The 17,500-nt window shown below is 42.0% G+C and overlaps 1 protein-coding gene across 1 annotated transcript in view; it reads left to right on the top strand.

Moving 5' to 3' along the window:
• Positions 1-10,397, top strand: part of LOC143275070 (uncharacterized) — a 117,795-nt gene extending 107,398 nt beyond the window's left edge. Inside the window, exons 24-28 of the mRNA XM_076579133.1 lie at positions 202-401; positions 3,499-3,604; positions 6,411-6,668; positions 8,325-8,646; positions 9,976-10,397. Coding sequence (XP_076435248.1) covers positions 202-401; positions 3,499-3,604; positions 6,411-6,668; positions 8,325-8,646; positions 9,976-10,070 — 981 coding nt within the window. The 3' untranslated portion in view covers positions 10,071-10,397. The remainder of the gene's footprint in view (positions 1-201; positions 402-3,498; positions 3,605-6,410; positions 6,669-8,324; positions 8,647-9,975) is intronic.
• The last annotated feature ends 7,103 nt before the right edge of the window (positions 10,398-17,500 follow it).

Raw genomic sequence — 17,500 nt, 5'->3', positions numbered from 1 at the left:
TTTCACCACCTCCTGCCTCACCCCTACCCAACCCCCTGCTCCCCCTCTCCAACCTCTCCCCTCCCCCCAACCCCCCAGTGGACCCCTCCACCCCCACCTCCACCGTTGTGGCCACCTCTCACTAAAAAAAAAAAAAAAAAAAAAAAAGCACTAACGACTTAACCACTAACAGCAGCACCGACTCTTGACTCACCCCTTTAGGAGCACTCGCAGGAACTGGCGCAAGTGGCGCAGGCCAGCGCCCGCCAGTCTCTGGCCACCTCCATGGTAGGAGCTCTGAGGCAAAAGGATCAGGAGATTGCGCAGCTGCGGGACTCCCTGTCCGCGTGTCGGGCCGAGTCTGCTCAGAGCAGGCAGACCTCTCGGCAGCACACTGAGGAGATGCAGCAAGAGTTGGAGAAGTATAGGACTTGACTGTCTTGTCTGTTTCGTCGTTTCGTGGAGAGCAGTGTTGTAGTGTTGTAGTGTGTGTGTGTGTGTGTGTGTGTGTGTGTGTGTGTGTGTGTGTGTGTGTGTGTGTGTGTGTGTGTGTGTGTGTGTGCGCGCGCGCGCGCTCTCTCTGCAAGGGAGTGATGTATTACTCTTTTATTTATTTATCTTTTTTTCGTGTGTGTCACAACAGATTTTGTCTGTATGAAATCCGGGCTGCTCTCCCCCAGGGAGAGCGTGTCGCTAACACTGAGAGCGCCACCCATTTAAAAAAAAAAAAAAATCCTCCTTGCAGTTTTTATCATTTGTTTTTCTTGTCGATTTTTCTACAGCATTTTGCCAGGGACAAACCCTTTTGTTGCCGTGGGTTCTTTGACGTGCGCTAAGTGCATGCTGCACACGGGACCTCGGTTTATCGTCTCATCCGAATGACTAGCGTCCAGACCACTACTCAGGGTCTAGTGGAGGGGGAGAAAATACTGGCGACTGTGCCGGAATTCGAACCAGTGTGTTCAGCTCTCGCTTCCTAGGCGGACGCGTTACCTCTAGGCCATCACTCCACCTGATGGTGGTGGTAGTGGTTTTTGCGTTGTTGTTGTTGGGTTAATCAATTAATTTGTACCGTGAAGGGTCTGTTTGAGTGGGCGTTGATAATGTGAATGTCTAGTGATTTGTTTGCTTTGTTTTTTTTTATTGTTTTTTTATTATTTTTTTTTCTTATCGCAAAATACAGCAAAAGTACTTGAATAGCAAATATATAACAGTGACTGCCATGTTCGTGTTTCGATCACAAAATAAAGCCATCTTCATCATCATCATAATCGTCATCATTATCATCATCATCATCATCATCGTCGGCATGATCATCATCTTCGTCGTCGTCGTCGTCATCGTCTTTATCATCAAAAACTAAATATATTTTCACTATTATTGCGTACACATTCCAGCTGGAGAAAACTCGTTTTACAAATCCCGCACCAGTTCAGTGGTGATTATCTGTTGTGTCGTCTTAATAAGCATGCTAAATAAAAAGATGGCTGTTCTTTTGTATGTGTCTTTTTTTTTTTTAAGTTAGAAATGGTGATCGATAATTTCTTGTTTTACAGCCAAACGTTCAGATGATAGCCTTCAGCTGACAAGCTGGTAATGCTAAGAAAGTGAAAGTATCTACACATACATGCACTCAAACACACACACACACACACACACACACACACACACACACACACACACACACACACAAGCACGCACACACACACACACACACACACACACACGTTCGCGCGCGCGCACGCGTGCACATGCACACACATTGGCATACATACACACAAATGTACACAAACATACATCTACATTGTATTGCAGACACACATACATACGTGCATACAACTGATGGTACTCAAAATTGTTAAGACCAAAACTTGAAACGTTTAAATGCAAAGTTATAGGTATACATACATGCATACACACGCATCCACCCATCCACCCACACATCCATACATGTCATCAATAACGTCCACATGGAACATGAATATCTATTATTCAATTTTTTACAAACTTTTTAAGTTCGTTAGACGTTCAGTGATTGCCCACAATGACGATGAGCGCCCAGTGGCAGCCGTCAGTCGGCTCTACCCAGGTAGGCAGCCTGTTGTGCAAGTGAACCCGTGTTTGTACAGCGCTTAGAGCTTGGTCTCCGACCGAGGATAGGCTCTATATAAGCAGGCTCTATCCATTTCAATCAGTCAATCAATCAATCAAGCAATGAAACGTTGACAAGTTGTAATAAGAATAGAGTTAACCATGTTTCAGCTCTTTACATTGATGTTACAAGTCAATAAAATGTTAACAAGTTATAATAAGAATAGACTTTACCATGTTTCAGCTCTTTACATTGATGTTACAAATCAATAAAACGTTAACAAGTTGTAATAAGAATAGACTTTACCATGTTTCAGCTCTTTACATTGATGTTACAAATCAATAAAGCGTTAACAATTTGTGATAAGAATAGACATTACCATGTTTCAGCTCTTTACATTGATGTTACAAATCAATAAAGCGTTAACAAGTTGTAATAAGAATAGACTTTACCATATTTCAGCTCTTTACATTGATGTTACAAATCAATAAAGCGTTAACAAGTTGTAATAAGAATAGACTTTACCATGTTTCAGCTCTTTACATTGATGTTACAAGTCAATAAAATGTTAACAAGTTATAATAAGAATAGACTTTACCATGTTTCAGCTCTTTACATTGATGTTACAAATCAATAAAACGTTAACAAGTTGTAATAAGAATAGACTTTACCATGTTTCAGCTCTTTACATTGATGTTACAAATCAATAAAGCGTTAACAAGTTGTGATAAGAATAGACATTACCATGTTTCAGCTCTTTACATTGATGTTACAAATCAATAAAGCGTTAACAAGTTGTAATAAGAATAGACTTTACCATGTTTCAGCTCTTTACATTGATGTTACAAATCAATGAAAGCGTTAACAAGTTGTAATAAGAATACACTTTACCATGTTTCAGCTCTTTACATTGATGTTACAACTGTTCGGGGTGTCCCCAATTCGAGCGTAACTTGGTCAGAATTTATTCCTCAAAGACATGAACAAAGGGTATTCAGCTGCTTAGATTAGCCAATGACCTTCAAATGTGGTGATAGATTGTCATGTCTGATAACAATAACGTGCTCTTTTAGTCTTGAAGAAAGGGCACTATGAAATTACTCGGACCCAAACAGTGCATTTTCAAATTATTGTATTTTGCAAATGTCTCGAGCAACTCTTTTTGCTTCTATGTCTGATATAATGTTATTTGTTTTAAATTCCACTTTCGATGCATGTAAGCTGATGACTTGTTTGTTTGTATATATTTCTTTCTTTCTTTATATATCTATTTATCCATTCATTGATTCACTCATCTTAAGTAAATGTATCCCCTGTGCATTAATAACCCTGGTTGCTTTTTGTTGTTGCTGCTGCTGCCATTTTCATGGCCTACGTCATTGTTGTTGGTGTGACGTAAACGTGTGGTTGACGTCATTTCGGTACAGATCTCAGGCACTTCTGCGTCACTGCAGCACAGAGCAAAAGCGCATTAGCCAGACCCAGCAAGGGGAGATAACCAGGCTGGAGAAAGAGATCCACAAACTGGCCATGGTGAGTGTTGATGACGCTGACAGTGGCCATGACGACGACGACGATGATGATGCTGATGATAAAGCATGATTATAACGATGACGACTATTTGTATTTCTATTTGTATCTCTTTTTTTTTTATCGCAGCATACTTCTCTGTGTGAAATTCGGGCTGCTCTTTCCAGGGAGAGCGCGTCGCTACACTGACAGCGCCACCCTTTTTTTTTTTTTTTTTTTTTTTCCTGCATGCAGTTTTATTTGTTTTTCCTATCGAAGTGGATTTTTCTACAAAATTTTGCCAGGAACAACCCTTTTGTTGCCGTGGGTTCTTTGACGTGCGCTAAGTGCATGCTGCACACGGGACCTCGGTTTATCGTCTCATCCGAATGACTAGCGTCCAGACCGCCACTCAAGGTCTAGTGGAGGGGGAGAAAATATCGGCGGCTGATCCGTGATTGGAACCAGCGCGCTCAGATTCTCTCGCTGCTTCCTAGGCGGACGCGTTACCTCTAGGCCATCACTCTACGTGATTGATATGCATCGCACTGTATTGCATTGCGTTGTATTGTATTGTATTGTATTGCATTTCGTTGCGCTGCATTTGCGTTGCCTTGCGTTGCGTTGTGTTGTGTTGTGCTGTGTTGTGTTGTGTTGTGTTTCCAATTTCCTGGTTCATTTTCTCAAGAAAGCGTCACTGCGTTCGTATAAACCCATAAACGCGCTACACCATATCTGTTTAAGCAGATGTCTGACCAGTGGCATAGCCCAACCCGCTTAGTCAGGCCTTGAGTGCATACATGTAATTATATTCGTGTACCTGTCGAGAGTGGATTTCTTCTACATAGTTCTGCCAGAGAGGATAACACGTAAGTTGCCAGTTTTTTTTGTTGTTTTTTTTTGTTTTTTTTTAGTAAACCAAATGTTTGCTGCATACGTGACCTCGGTTTATCGTCTCATCCGAATGACTAGACGTCTGCTCAGTTTGATTTTCCAGTCAAAAAAACTTGGGTGAAAGGGTGAGAGCGGGATTCGAATGCAGATCCTCAGGGAAGCTGTATTAGCAGAGAAATGTCGTTCAGCCTTCTGCCACCTTGCCACCTCTTCCTCCTTACACTATTGTAACGTTTCGTGCAGTATCGTATACATAGCCTTGATTTTGCATCGAATTCCATTTCGTTACAGCTTTATTTTCTGTGTGAAATTCAGGCTGTTCCCTCTCGGGGAGAGCGTGTTGCTATAGTGCAGTGCCACCGTTGTTTGTGTGTGTGTGTGTGTGTGTGTGTGTAGTAGTAGTAGTAGTAGTAGTAGTAGTAGTAGTAGTAGTAGTCTTCAGTTTAACGTCTTCCACTTTAAGTGATATTAGACGAAAAAAAAAAGGGGGGGGGGAGGAGGGGGGATGGAGGGCGGGGCGTGGTGGTGGGAACAGTATTGGGCAGAGGGTTAAGAATGGTGTGTGTGTATGTGTGTGTGCGCGTGTGTGCGCATGTGTGTGTGTTGGGGAAAGATACAGAGCATTGGGGGAAAAAAAAACATTAAAAGGGGAGACATAGGCATAATATAGAAGGAAACGCTAACATCAAACAACTGTAGCAACTATAACAAATGTCGAATTGGACTATGCAGCAAACTTTCTGCAATAGCAGATAACATCTTGACATTGTCAAAAATACATTCAGTGTGTGTGTGTGTGTGTGTGTGTGTGTGTGTGTGTGTGTGTGATTTCTTTTCTTCTGTCTGCAAGTGTATTCATTTTGCTTCCAAAGTGGATGGATTTTTATTAAACAGAAAACAGCCTCGGCAACCGTTTTTGTTGCTGAGAGTTCAAATGACTAGCTCAGGCTACCATATCTTAGGGTCCAGTGAGAAGATTGTGGGGGAGGGGGTTAGAAATCCTGGTTCGTAGATGGGACTCGAACTGCAACTTCCCACGTTCACTCGTGTTACACGAGTGGGCTTTTACGTGTATGACCGCTTTTACCCCGCCATGTAGGCAGCAATACTCCGTTTTAGGACTCGAACCTGCAGACACCTGCTTCTGTTTCACTGAAAGTGGTCATCGGGCAGAGGTTTTGGTTTGTGGCTGTGTTGTTTGTTTGGGGCTGGCTTTGGCGCAATAGCCGAGTGGTTAAAGCGTTGGACTTTCAATCTGAGGGTCCCGGGTTCGAATCTCGGAAACGGCGCCTGGTGGGTAAAGGGTGGAGATATTTCCGATCTCCCAGGTCAACATATGTGTAGACGTGCTTAGTGCCTGAACTCTCTTCGTGTGTATACGCAAGCAAATGATCAAAATACGCACGTTAAAGATCATGTAATCCATGTCAGTGGTCGGTGGGTTATGGAAACAAGAACACACCCAGCATGCACCCCTTCCCCCCCCTCCCCCACCTCGTCGCCCAGAAAACGGAGTATGGCTGCTTTAATGGCGGGGTAAAAACAGTCATACACGTAAAATCCCACTCGTGTACATACTAGTGAACGTGGGAGCTGCAGCCCACGAACGAAGAAGATTGATTGATTGATTGAATCTTTAATGGGTAAAGAATTAGGCACAGTAAAAGGCCTTTTTACAATTCTGCCCATTTAACGACACAAAACATAAAAAAATAAAGAACGACACAAAACATAAAAATAAAGAAATAAACTGAAATAAAATAAAATAATAAGAACGACGAATAAGAATAGGAACTTGAATAGTCTATTAAAGGTAACAAAGCGATGAAAACTGGAACAAGAAGAAGAAGAAGAGGAAGAAAACCTTACTCGCTTTAATTTCTTTTTAGACTTGAAAAAACAGGGTGTTTTTTTTGTGTTTTTTTTTTCCCTGCAGATGTACAGCAATAAACATTTGAACAATGCATTCACGTCAACACCCCTCCATCCCCGACATCAAGAGCAGCACCAACATCATCAACATCATCATCATCATCATCAGCAGCAGCAGCAGCAGCAGCAGCGACAGCAGCAGTTTTTGCAGGCTCGTATCAAACAGCTTGACGTGGAAAATGACGCCTTGCGTCGCAAACACCTGTCTAAAAATAACCTCTCCGTCCCTGACCTTCTGCCTCTCACGAGTGCGTCACTTCCGGTGAGTTGTCTTTCCCCTGTTTGTTATTATTTTCTAAGCGTGACTGCACTGAGGAGGTCGAGGTGGTGTGGAGCGTGTCTTGTAGTGTGTCACGTCAAGTCAAGTGAAGTTTTTATTTCATGATGGTAAATTGAATAACCAACAATTGCTTTTTTTCTTTTTTTTTCTACATCAAACCATCAATGGAAAAAAAATTAAAAGATTTTTTTTAAAGAGTAAAAAAAAAGGAAAAAGAAAGAGAGAAAAAATATATGAGAGAGAGAGAGAGAGAGAGAGAGAGAGAGAGAGAGAGAGAGAGAGAGACAAGCAGACGAAAAGCAACAATAACAATAAAATAAGAATATTGTGTGTGTGTGTGTGTGTGTTAGCGTGTGTGTGTGTGTGTATGTGTGTTAGTGTGTGTGTGTGTGTGTTTGCGTGTATGTGTGTGTGTGTGTGTGAGTGTGCGTCTGTGCGTGCGTGTGTGTGTGTGTGTGTGTGTACATATGTGTGGGTAGTGTGGAGGAAGAAGAATTTTGTTTAAAATCCCGTCACACATATCGTGAGAGAGAGAGAGAGAGAGAGAGAGAGAGAGAGAGAGAGAGAGAGGGTACTTAGGGTGGATGTCCGTGTTATAAAGTATAATGAAATTGTTGAAGTCAAGCTTGATGTACTGCTTGTTTTCGATTGTCATTACTGTTGTCGTACATTGTTTCGGAGGGAGGTAGTTTTTTGTTTGTTTGTTTGTTTTTCTAGCTGTTCAAAACTTATCAATACATGTGGAGAACTATCGTCTTGATTTCCGATGATGACCAAAAACACAACAACAAATAATCCACCACATTCTGCTCTCTCTCTCTCTCTCTCTCTCTCTCTCTCTCTCTCTCTCTCTCTCTACCTTCCTGCCCCCCACGCCACCCCCTACCATCTCAACCGCCCCCTTTCAGTTAAATAGTTCTTTCCCTGCCATTGATTTTCAGTTTCAGGAATGATGATTTCTTAGTATTGATAATAATGATAATCATGATGATAGAAATGATGGTGATGATACAGATGATAATGATAATCATAATCATAATAGTATGTAACATCATTTATTTTCAGTCTGATATCATCATCTTAGGTGAACAGATCCATGAATGACGATGTCTAAATAAGAAAAAAATAATCATCATAATGATAGAAATAATAATGATGATAATGTTAAGTAACGATAATCGATATCATCTATATTTAGTCTAACATCATCATGTTAGATGAACAGACTGTAAACGAATAAACAAACGAACGATCCACCACCTCCGAAAACGGAGTATGGCTGCCTACATGGCGGGGTAAAAAAAACGGTCATACACGTAAAAGCCCACTCGTGTGCATACGAGTGAACGTGGGAGTTGCAGCTCACGAACGACGACGACGACGAAGAAGAAGAAGAAGAAGAAGAAGAAGAAGAAGAAGAAGAAGAAGAGAGAAGCAGGAGGAGGAGGAGGAGAAGGGGGAGTAGAACAAGAAGAAGAAGAAGGAGGAGGAGGGGAAGAAGAAGAAGAAGTAAAAGAAGAAGCAGGAGAAGAAGAAGAAGAAGAAGAAGATGATGATGATGATGATGAATCCACCGAGGCGCGAGCAACGAGACAATGCAATGCACACAGTTTCTTCCTTTGCTTGTTTTTGTCACAGACCTCCTCGTCGACAGGCAGACAACTCATCACAAAAGGCGGCACCATCCCCACCCTCACCCTCACCCCCACCCCCACCCCCTCACGCTTACGGACACCAACAAATCTCCTCCTCTTCCACAAGGCGAGTGGGGATGGGGAGAAGGAGGAGGAGGAGGAGGAGGAGGGGGGGATCACCAGGGCTGAGCAGTCACGGTCGCCTGGGTCGCTGTGGCATCGACCCAGGGCAAAGCGGGCCGGTAGGGCTGATGAAGACCTCCTTGGTGTCGGACAGACTGGCCGAGATGAACAGACTGCAGAACACTCTGAGCGATCAGAACCAGGTGAGAAGGGGTGATAGCCACTGTTTTTTTTAAAGAAAAAATAGATGGATAGCTCATTGGCCAGGAAAGCTGAAGCCAACTGGACGCCATATTGATACTCGTATCCGGCTGTCTGTCCGTTGAGAAATCGTCTGCTAAGTGGTGGTGATTTCTTAACTGTGACCGAGTATCTTTCTCAGCAGCCCCACGCTTTCTCTCACTTTTGAAATTAAATCTTGTAAGGGGCGGGGTGGGGTGGGGTGGGGGTTGTACTAGTGACGAGAAAGCGTGAGATTGTGAGAAAGCGTCGCCCCACAGTCATAAAAACATCAATTACAGATGTAAAAACATCAATTATAGTCAGACAAACATTAGTTACAGACATAGAAACATTAATTACAGTCATAAAAAACATCAATCACAGATATAAAAACATCAATTACAGACACAAAAAACATCACATACAGACATAGAAACACCAATCACAGTCATAAAAACTTCAATCACAGACATATCAACCCTAACTTGCTGACATAAAAAACATCTAACTGCAGACATAAGAACATCAAATTACAGACATAAAAACATCAATTACAGTCATAAAAACATTATTAATTTACAGACATAGAAACATCAATTACAGTCATAGAAACAGTTGCAGATATAAAACATATCAACTACAGACATCAAAACATTAGTTACAGATATTGAAACATCGATTACATACATAAACACATCAATTACAGACATAAAAACATAAAATTACAGACATGTGGAGTGATGGTCTAGAGGTAACGCGTCCGCTCAGGAAGCGAGACAATCTGAGCGCGCTGGTTTGAATCACGGTTCAGTCACCAGTATTTTATCCCCCTCCACTAGACCTTGAGTGGTGGTCTGAACGCTAGTCATTCGGATGAGACGTTAAAACCGAGATCCCGTGTGCAACATGGACTTAGCGCACATAAAAGAACCCACGGCAAGAAAAGGGTTGTCCCTGGTCAGAATTCTGTAGCAGATTCTACTTCGATAGGAAAACAAATATTCTAGATTAAATCTGCAGGCTGGGGAAAAAAAAAGCAGCCCGAATTTCACACAGAGATATCTGTTTTGAAAAAAAAAATGAAAAAAAAGTAATACAAATACATTAAAAATCAACAACACATCGCACTGTGGTGTGGATTGGGGTGGCTGATTTTCGATTTATGTTCGTATCTTGTTATGTACTATCCCCGCCCCCCACCCTCCCCCCACAACCCCCACCCCCACCCCCCAATATTCCTTGTGATCCCGGTACACTATGTAATAAGAACATATTCTATTCTATTCTATTCTATTCTCTGTGTGTCGCAGGACCTGATGACACTGGAGAAGGCCTACACCCAGCTGCACCACCACTACAACAACTCGCCGGCTCTGGCTCTGGCTCACGTCCTCAGCAATGCTAACACCAACACCAGCACCGACGCCAACGCTAACACCCCTTAGCCACCACCCTCACCCCCCCCCCCCACCCAACCCCTACCCTCCTCCACCACCCTCCCACTCTCCATCGTGACAAGACCTAGGCCCTAATAAACAACTTGAGGCTTTTCAGTGTCAATCCTTTATGTTTTATTTATTAATTACTTTTTTAATGCTCAGTGACAACTGTTTGCCGGGGGATGTTTTTGGTTAGGAAGGGTATTGATTTAAAAGAATACGAAATAAAATAAAATATAAAATCAGCATGGAAACTACTTAACGAAAGTATTATATAATTCATACTTTTCTGATACGGAAAAAAGGGGGGGGGGCGAGGGGTGGGGGGGGGCGGGTGAGGTGGAGGGGAGGGGGGTCAAGGGGGAGGGGACTAAGAAAGAGAGAGAGAGAGAGAGGGAACAGAATGTGGAAAAGATAGAGTACAAAATGTAAAACGGAGAGGGTGAGTGTCAGTGATTGGAGAAAGAAAAAAACAACAACATAATATTGGAAGAGTGTGTGTGAGAGGGGGGTGGGAGTGCGTTGGGAAGCGGGATTAGGACAAAAACTTAACCAATAATCCAATATTGTATGCACAACTTCTGTAGATTATTATTTGAAAAGAGGTTCATGTGGGGACCTACAATAAATAAACAACCAACTGGACTATTCAACACATAACTAGCTAACTTTGATAAAGAACAGTTTGAAATATACAACTTAAAAAAAAAAAAAAAAAAAATATATATATATATATATATATATATATATAGATATATAAACATTTGAAACTGGTTATCGTGGAGTTAGGAGCATTGTTAGCGATATGCAAACTAAACGCTGCTTTAAGTAGTTCCGCTCATGCAAACCCCCCACTCCCGATCTTTACAGACTTACAGAATTCTTTATTATCTCGTGAAGCGAAATTTTTCAGTACCATCACGTGATAAAAACCGAATCTGATGTTGTTGTTGTTGTTGTTGTCGTCGTCGTTTTGAAAAAAAAAACATTATTGTTGCACTTTTTTTTTCTGCGCATTGTCACCATTCTTCTCTGACGAGTAAGTATGGCGTGATTCACTGTCAGTAGAAGGGGTGAATGTCTTCCGGTTTTGATTGATTTTATTGACATGCAACATGGATAGTTACCTTTTTAGTTAGTTAATTAGTAACTGCCACTTTGTTACTATTAGAATTATAATGTTTCGTAGACTTTCTGTGCATTTTTTTTTTTTTAATCAATAACGTGTTGTTGTTTTTAATGGACAGTTTGTGCTTTCAGTCAGTGTTGAAATGATATAAGAGGTTTTTGTGTTTGATTGTATGATGGAAGAGACAATTTGACTAAGAAGAGGGAACAGATGTATTTGCTTTTATTGAACTCTTGATTTTTTACAATTACGTGTGTGTGGATAATGATGTCCGTGTGTGTGTGTGTTGTGTGTGGACAATTTATGTCCATTTGTGTGGACAATGGTGTATGTGTGTGTGGACAATGATGTCCATGTGTGTGGTCAATGATGTCCATGTGTGTGGCCAATGATGTCCATGTGTGTTGACAATGGTGTCCATGTGTGTGGACAATGATATCCGTGTGTGTGGACAAAGATGTCCCTGTGTGTGTGTGGATAATGATGTCCATGTGTGTGGACAACGATGTCCATGTGTGTGGACAATGATGTCTGTGCTTGTGGACAATGTGTGGACAATGATGTCTGTGCTTGTGGACAATGATGTCCATGTGTGTGTGGACAATGATGTCCATGTGTGTGGACAATGATGAGCACTTCAGAGACACTGGCCACGAACTGCAGTGTTGTCACTGCCAGTGTGTGTGGGGGGGGGGGGGGGGGTAGGGGGATAGGGGGTATTGTGTGTGTATGTGTGCATGAGTGTGTATGTAGGGGGGGGGGGAGAGCGAGTGTGTGTGGGGGTGGTGGGGGGGGGGGGGGCGCAGTGTGATTGTGCGTGTGTGTGTTTTTGTGTTTTGTTGACACTTTTCGATAGAGACCTTTTCTGTAAACAATTGACATTCGACTGGATTCGCTCTGAGCTGTTGGATATGAGTGTCAATTGTGAGTATTGCATTGCGTTAACACTTTTGTCAGAACAGATTTCTGTATGAAATTCACCAGGGAGAGCAAGTCGCTACAATGTAATCGCCACCCTATTATTTTTTTTTTTTTCCATTTTCCAGCCTGCAAGTGTATTATTTCGCTTTCCTATCAAAGTGGAGTTATCCACAGAATTTATTTTTCCACGGACAGACCTTTTGTTATCATGAGTTCTTTTACGTGCGCTAGGTGCATGCCAGCTGCACGCGGGGCCTCGATTTCTCATCTCATCCGAATGACTGGCGTCCAGACCAACACACACAGTCAAGCACCGGCGAACCAGTGCGCTCATTCTCTGGCGTTCGAGGTGGACGCGTTGTCACTTGGCCAGCCAGCACTGTGCATGGTTAGATAATGAATTAACTCACTCAGTACGGCCAGTCCTCTCTTCTCCTCTACACAGACCCCTTGGATGCCCAATGGGTGTCTGAGTGACCCAACCTTTAGCTTCCGTCGTCAGAATTGTGGTATTCTTTGTCAACATTCACGTCTTCAGTATAAGAGCCTTCCGCTTGAAATATTTTGATGGTGGTAATTGGGGCGAAACGCTGTTAACGTCGTCTCTTTCGCCGTTCGTATGGAAAGAGTTAATCACCCGCTTTCATTTTCTGAACTAATCCAGACATTCTGTTTGGAAGCCCTTTTTGTTTCTTTGTTGGTTTCTTTGTATCTTTGTGTGTTTTTTTATTATTTTATTGTTTCTAGGGTTCATGATGCTTTTTTTTTTTTTTTTTTTTTTTTTTTTTTTTTTTTTTTTTTTTGCAAACCTTCCCGCAGTATTGAAAAATCAAACCGAAAAGTATTGAGGGGTGAAGGCAACGCCTTGCGTGATGCCGTTGGTACACCTCTGGCATGCCAGCCAGTATTACTTTGTTCCATAGCGGTGTGAACTGGCCTGAGTGTTGACTTAAACATTTTATTATTTTATTTATTTATTTATTTATTTATATATTTTAACATATTATATATAAATGTGTTGCTGCTTTATGTGTGTGCCGCTAGTTGAGGTCAAATTCAGGGGTCTGCTCAACGCTGTGTGTTTGTTGTCAGTGTAACACCCTCAAACTCCCCCACCCCCACCCCCGGCCTGGTGGCTGGGTTGTGTCCCCCGGAATCAGATTGGAGTCCAGTAAAAAAAAAAAAAAAAAAAAAAAAAAAAAAACCTTGGGATACGAATAGGCCGCTATGCCGTGTTCAGATTAACTCTCTCCATACGAACGGCGAAAGAGACGACGTTAACAGCGTTTCACCCCAATTACCATCATCAAAATATTGCAAGCGGAAGGCTCTTATACTGAAGAGGTGAATGTTGACAAAGAATACCACAATTCTGACGACGGAAGCTAAAGGTTTGGTCATTCAGACACCCACGGGACATCCGAGGGGTCTGTGTAGAGGAGAAGAGAGGACTGGCCGTACTGAGTGAGTTAACCAGGAGTTATACTTCACGTTCACATGTACTGTTGTGTCTATCGGGTTTTTTTGTGTGTTTTTTTGGTGGCTTTTTTTTTCAGTTTACTGTGTTACTCAGCTTTGAACGATGTGTCAAAGTACTCAGAAGTCCCCTCCGTTTGACGTAGGGGGGAAAGAACACGCATGTGGTCTCTGTTTATGCTCTACCATCAGTGAAACTTTTTGTCATTGTCATTGTGGATGGGTTCTTTTTTTTTTAAGTGGGGGAGGGGGGGTGTTGGGGGGAGGGGGGGGCGTGGGGGAGGGTTAAAGTTCCTTATGCTTTTTATTTAAACAGGGGCTTGCGTTTATCACATGCTGTTCATATTTGCTTTGATACGAAGGTGTGCTGATGTACACATGTACACATAATTACGTGTCACTGTGCGATTGATGTTTTGACACAGTTAATGTATTGCTGAAGCTGCCAGCTATATCGTGTGTGTGAGAGAAAAGACCTCGTGCCCTTTGTTCAGATATGTTTCTGAAACTTAGTTACGTGTGCTGTTCACAGATTGATGGACGTGTCAACTGATTGGTAGCCAGCCATCCCTGCGAATAATGCTGTCACTGCTGCTGCTGCTGCTGCTGATCCCATATGTTTTCATGTATGAATTATATGACGATGCCTGTGATGAACAGAACTGATATCAACACCTTATTTTTTAAAATTTCGTTTCTGTATGTTAAAAAGTCATACAACTATAATATTTGCACAGTGTGTGTATAATTAAAGTCAAGCGTGTTTATTCAGTAAGTCAGGTCTTTTTTGTTGTTATTGTTTTTGTTTTTTGGGTTTTTTTCGATTGAACAACGAGTTTGTGGAATTTGCTGGGTTTATTTTGACTATACTACGTTGATATGTGCATATTGTTGTTTGCTGTTGCGACGACAATCATGATTTTTTTTTTTTTTTTTTTTTTTTGGTCGAGTTCGCTGAACGCTATCTGTATCAAATGTTCCTATTTTCATTCAGATCTTTTTCAGAAAATGTATCATTGTAACTTTTGGACAACCCAGGCCACCCTCCCCCGCTCTCTCTCTCTCTCTCTCTCTCTCTCTCTCTCACACACACACACACACACACACACACACACACACACACACACACACACACAAACACTCACACACACGCGCACACTGAAAGACTACCTTACAAACGTTTGTGTTTTGTAAATTACTAAATAAGATAATGATTACACTTCTGTTTATGAACATGTTTGGCTGTTCGGACAATCAACTGAAAAATCCCAGCATTACACTCTCTCATTTTTTTCTTCTGAAAATGGAATAATATGTAGGCCTACATTGCGGTGATGTATTTCATATGTTCGTGTATTATATATATATTCACAACATTAACCCTGTCCCTGTACGAGTGGATAGCTAAACTACTGAATGTGGTATGTGATAGTCGTATACTTACACAGAAAATTGTGGTGTGTGATAGTTACATATGTATACAGAAGATATGGTGTGTGATAGTTCTATACTTACACAGAAGACGTGGTCTGTGATAGTTATACAGTTATGCAGAAGATGACTGTGCAGTGTTGATAATTATCATTATTCATTTTGGAGTATTAAACGTCGTGCTTAATATTGTTACATCGCCTGTGGTTGCTTTTTTACTTTTCATTCCCATGTTGTATTGTATTGTATTGTATTGTATTACATTTTTTGTCACAGTATATTTCTCTGTGTGAAATTCGGGCTACTCTCCCCAGGGAGAGCGCTTCGCTACACTGGGAGCGCCACCTTTTTTTTTTTTTTTTTTTTTTTTTTGTATTTTTTCATGCGTGCAGTTTTGTTTTTCCTATCGAAGTGGATTTTTTTTTCTACAGAATTTTGCCAGGGACAATCCTTTTGTTGCCGTGGGTTCTTTTACGAGCGCTAAGTGCATGTTGCACACGGGACCTCGGTTTATCGTCTCATCCGAATGACTTAGCGTCCAGACCCACCACTCAAGGTCTAGTGGAGGGGAAGAAAATATCGGCGGCTGAGCCGTGATTCGAACCAGCGCGCTTAGATTCTCTCGCTTCCTAGGAGGACGCGTTACCTCTAGGCCATCACTCCACAAGGCCATCACTCCACGTTGGCATTGGTTTCTGTACGTGAGCCACATCAGAGGTATGAGCAGCTCTGTGGAGGTTACTCTGCGCTGATAATGGTCCTAAATCTACGGAACTAGCGAAGAGTTGGGGGACATTCGAGTTTCCTGAGTTCGATCGCAGTTGCACCTGGTGGGTTAAGGGGGTGGAGACTTTTTGCCCATCTCCCTGATCAACATCGCGCTAGTGCCAGAAACCCCCTTTCGTGTACGTGTGCGTGCACACAGAGAGGATCAGTTACGCACGTTAAAGAACCTGTGGTGCCAGTGTTCGGTGGGTCATAGAAACAAGAGCATACCCAGCATACACACACACCCGAACATTGTGTACGGCTGTCTACATGACGGGGTGAATAAACAAAATGGTCACACACGTAAAATGTTACATGCGCGCGCGTGTTTGTGTGTGTGTGTGTGTGTGTGTGTGTGTGTGCGTGCGTGCGTGCGTGTATGATTGTGTGTTCGTGTGTGCGTGCATGCGTATGTGCATGTGTATGTGTGTGTGTGTACCGTAAACCCCCTTCGTTGTGTACACGCACAGAACATCAAAATCGCATGTTAAAGATCCTGTTATCCATGTCAGCGTTCGGTTGGTTATAGACACTAGAATATACCCAGCATGCACACCCCCGAAAAACGGAATGTGACTGACTACATGGCGGGGTAAATAAAATGGTCATACACGTAAAATATTGCATGTCTGTATGAGTGTGTGTGTGTGTGTGTGTCTATGTGAGCGAAACTGAAAACCGACTGAATGACACAGGAAACGAATGATGAGCGCCCAATGGCAGCTGTCAGTCAGCCCTACCCAGGTAGGTAGCCTGTTGTGCAAATGACCCTGTGTTTGTAAAGCGCTCAGAGCTTCGTCTCCGACCCGAGGACAGGCGCTTTAGAAGAGTCCACGTCGTCATTATACACCGCTATTTGCCGAAAATTCAGCATCATTTCAACTTGCCAAGGAGAAATGTGTGCAAGTTCCCAAGTGACCCTCAACGTTCTGTGAACTCTGTGTTTACTTACTCAATTGGAAACGTTTGAACACACACACACACACACACACACACACACACACACACACACACACATACATTTACATGGCTTTATTACACTTGTCTTTATCTATTCGCTGATTTATTCGTGTATTTATCATTTACACACAAAGTGAAAACATTTATAAATATAATTTATTTTTATTTTATTTTATTTTTTTTAATACACAGAATGTGTGCGACCGTCATAACATGATTTCAAGCTTCTCCGTACATATTTATTTGTGTTGGATATAAACGAACAAATATAATCTCGCTCACTACGATCGGCTTCGGATCCACTCTGTTTACGCATACCCAGATTTAAACACTCGACTGTTGGCCGCCGCCGTTCTTTCTCTGTTTCTGGACCTTGCGATTGGAATGAACTTCCTCTTTCGCTTCGTCAAGTCTCCACACTCAGCTCTTTCAAGTCTGGCCTTAAAACCCACCTCTTCTCTAAATAGCCTGTCTTGCCTGCCCTTCCTTATCTTTAGTTTCTACAGTTTTAGAGTTATGCATGCGTGTGAATGGCTGGTGTGAAAGCGCTTTGAATTGTCTCTGCACAAGATTCAGCGCTATATAAATACCATTATTATTATTATTATTATTATTAATATAAACAAAAGTAATGAAAAGGAACAAAAGACAGTGAGAAGTATGGAGGAATGGAGACGGAGAGATAGATAGGAAGGGAGATAGAGAAAGAGA

Source organism: Babylonia areolata, chromosome 29 (assembly GCF_041734735.1).
Source record: "Babylonia areolata isolate BAREFJ2019XMU chromosome 29, ASM4173473v1, whole genome shotgun sequence".
Taxonomy (NCBI): Eukaryota; Metazoa; Mollusca; class Gastropoda; order Neogastropoda; family Buccinidae; genus Babylonia; species Babylonia areolata.
The sequence above is the reverse complement of the archived record's forward strand: the minus strand, read 5'-3'. Positions and strand labels throughout refer to the sequence as shown.